Source organism: Leishmania braziliensis, chromosome 8, assembly GCF_000002845.2.
Source record: "Leishmania braziliensis MHOM/BR/75/M2904 complete genome, chromosome 8".
In the NCBI taxonomy this organism is placed as follows: domain Eukaryota; phylum Euglenozoa; class Kinetoplastea; order Trypanosomatida; family Trypanosomatidae; genus Leishmania; species Leishmania braziliensis.
The window spans coordinates 184,383-186,063 of NC_009300.2; the positions used below are offsets into that span (position 1 = coordinate 184,383).

At 64.6% G+C, this 1,681-nt stretch overlaps 1 protein-coding gene across 1 annotated transcript; it reads left to right on the forward strand.

Moving 5' to 3' along the window:
- Positions 1 to 170: 170 nt before the first annotated feature.
- Positions 171 to 1,568, forward strand: LBRM_08_0490 (conserved hypothetical protein; the record flags this gene model as incomplete). The annotated part of the gene is made up of 1 exon (XM_001562058.2): positions 171 to 1,568. One exon carries the CDS (start codon positions 171 to 173, stop codon positions 1,566 to 1,568), a length of 1,398 nt encoding a protein of 465 aa, XP_001562108.2.
- Between the last annotated feature and the right edge of the window lie 113 nt (positions 1,569 to 1,681).

Sequence of the window (1,681 nt, forward strand, 5' to 3'; positions counted from 1 at the left end):
CGACGCACAGCAGTACGGCCTCTACCGCCGCATTTGACCGCTACGCTGCGGTGCGGGCGCGACGTGCGGTGCAGCGGCGCACCCGCACCTTTCAAGATACGTCCGTCATCACGCTGCTGGAGCACCTGCGCGCAGTCGCCGTAACAGCGCGCGAGGACGGTACGGAAGTGATGCGCAAGTACATCCAGCAGCGTCGCCAGCACGAAGAGATGAAGTCCAGCAGGCGTGGCCTCAGCAAGACCGGCTTCTACGCCGTGCCGAAGCCGATGGAGAAGTGGAAGCGTGGGCGAGACATGATGCTGCTCGTAAACGCCGGCGCAGAGGCACAGAAAGTCCGGCCCACATCGTACATTTCACAGGCATACTCAACGATGCAGGAACGTATGCGGAACCACGCTACGAAGTGGTTTGACCGCATGACTGTCGCCGCTCGTGATGGCGCCTCTTTCCTCGACCTGAACAGCTTCGCCGGCGTCAGCACCGCGTTCATTCCCTCGTCGTCGTCCACCGCTGCTGCACTGCCGCTGTCGGCGCAGCAGCACTTGATGGAGAACCAACAGCAGAGCCGCTTGAACGCCTCCAACGCGGTGCGTCGGCGCGAGGCATTTTTTCAGTTTCACAGCCTGCGCTGCAACACGGAGGCACCGGTGACGCTGGAGACGGTGCCGTTAAATGCTGGCCTGGCCGCGGCCAGCACGCTGGAGCCAGGTGTGCTAGATTCGGTGGACGAGGCCGTTGGCGTGGGCAGTCGCTCTGTGTCTATCGGCCGCGACGGCGAGGACGCCTCGGTGCCCACGGAGGACGGCAGATCGCTCTCCTATTCCACGCACAGCGCGGCACCGAGCTCGTACCCGTACCTATTCGACTACGAGCAGCGCTCGCGCCGCCCACACCATCGTCGAAGCAGCCGCGGCAGCGTGAGCGGGCTCTCGTCGGTGGAGGGGTCATCTGTGAACACGTCTCGGGCCACCTCTGTGGCCTCGACGTACAGCAGAAATGGTGAGGACGACAAGGCCAATGAGCCCTACCGCCACGGCCGCTCCTCTGGCAAGCGCGGCGCGACGGCGACAGGGACCCAGAACGGCGCCGCAGCCACTGCGTCCGCGGACTGGCGCTCGAACGCGAAGCGCAGCATCATGGAGCAGCTGACCCTCTACCGCCGCGGTAAGCACGGCAAGCCGGCGGTTCTGAGCGACGAGCAGTGCCGCGAGATGTGCCGGCTGCTTCTGGATCGCGCCATGCGTGCCGAGGCGGAGCGGCAGGGGCTGTCTCTCGCCGTACAGTCGAACAACATCGCAGCCCGGTTCACCAAGGTGACTGAGCAGCGGCTCAAGAAGAGCGTTGATCACTACTTGGAGAGGCAGATGCAGCAGGGCACCTTATTCTCCACGGCGGCGACCTCACGAATGGGCGCGCCTGGTGCATCCGCAGTCGGTGTCCTTGGTGCCGGTGCTGTGCTGCAGCCAGGCATCCTGCCTATGGAGGGCAATAGCGCGTTGCTGCCGTACAGCACAAGCGTCGAGGCACGCCAGCGCGCCGTGGCTGACACGCCAGTCTACGAAGATTAGTAGCGTTCCACTCGAAGGTGTCTCTGCAGCTCGCCAAGGATCGAAGGAGGTGATGTGGGGGGAGGGAGGGGTGCCATACCTCGCTAGTGAGGACGGGCAGCACGGGGGACGTC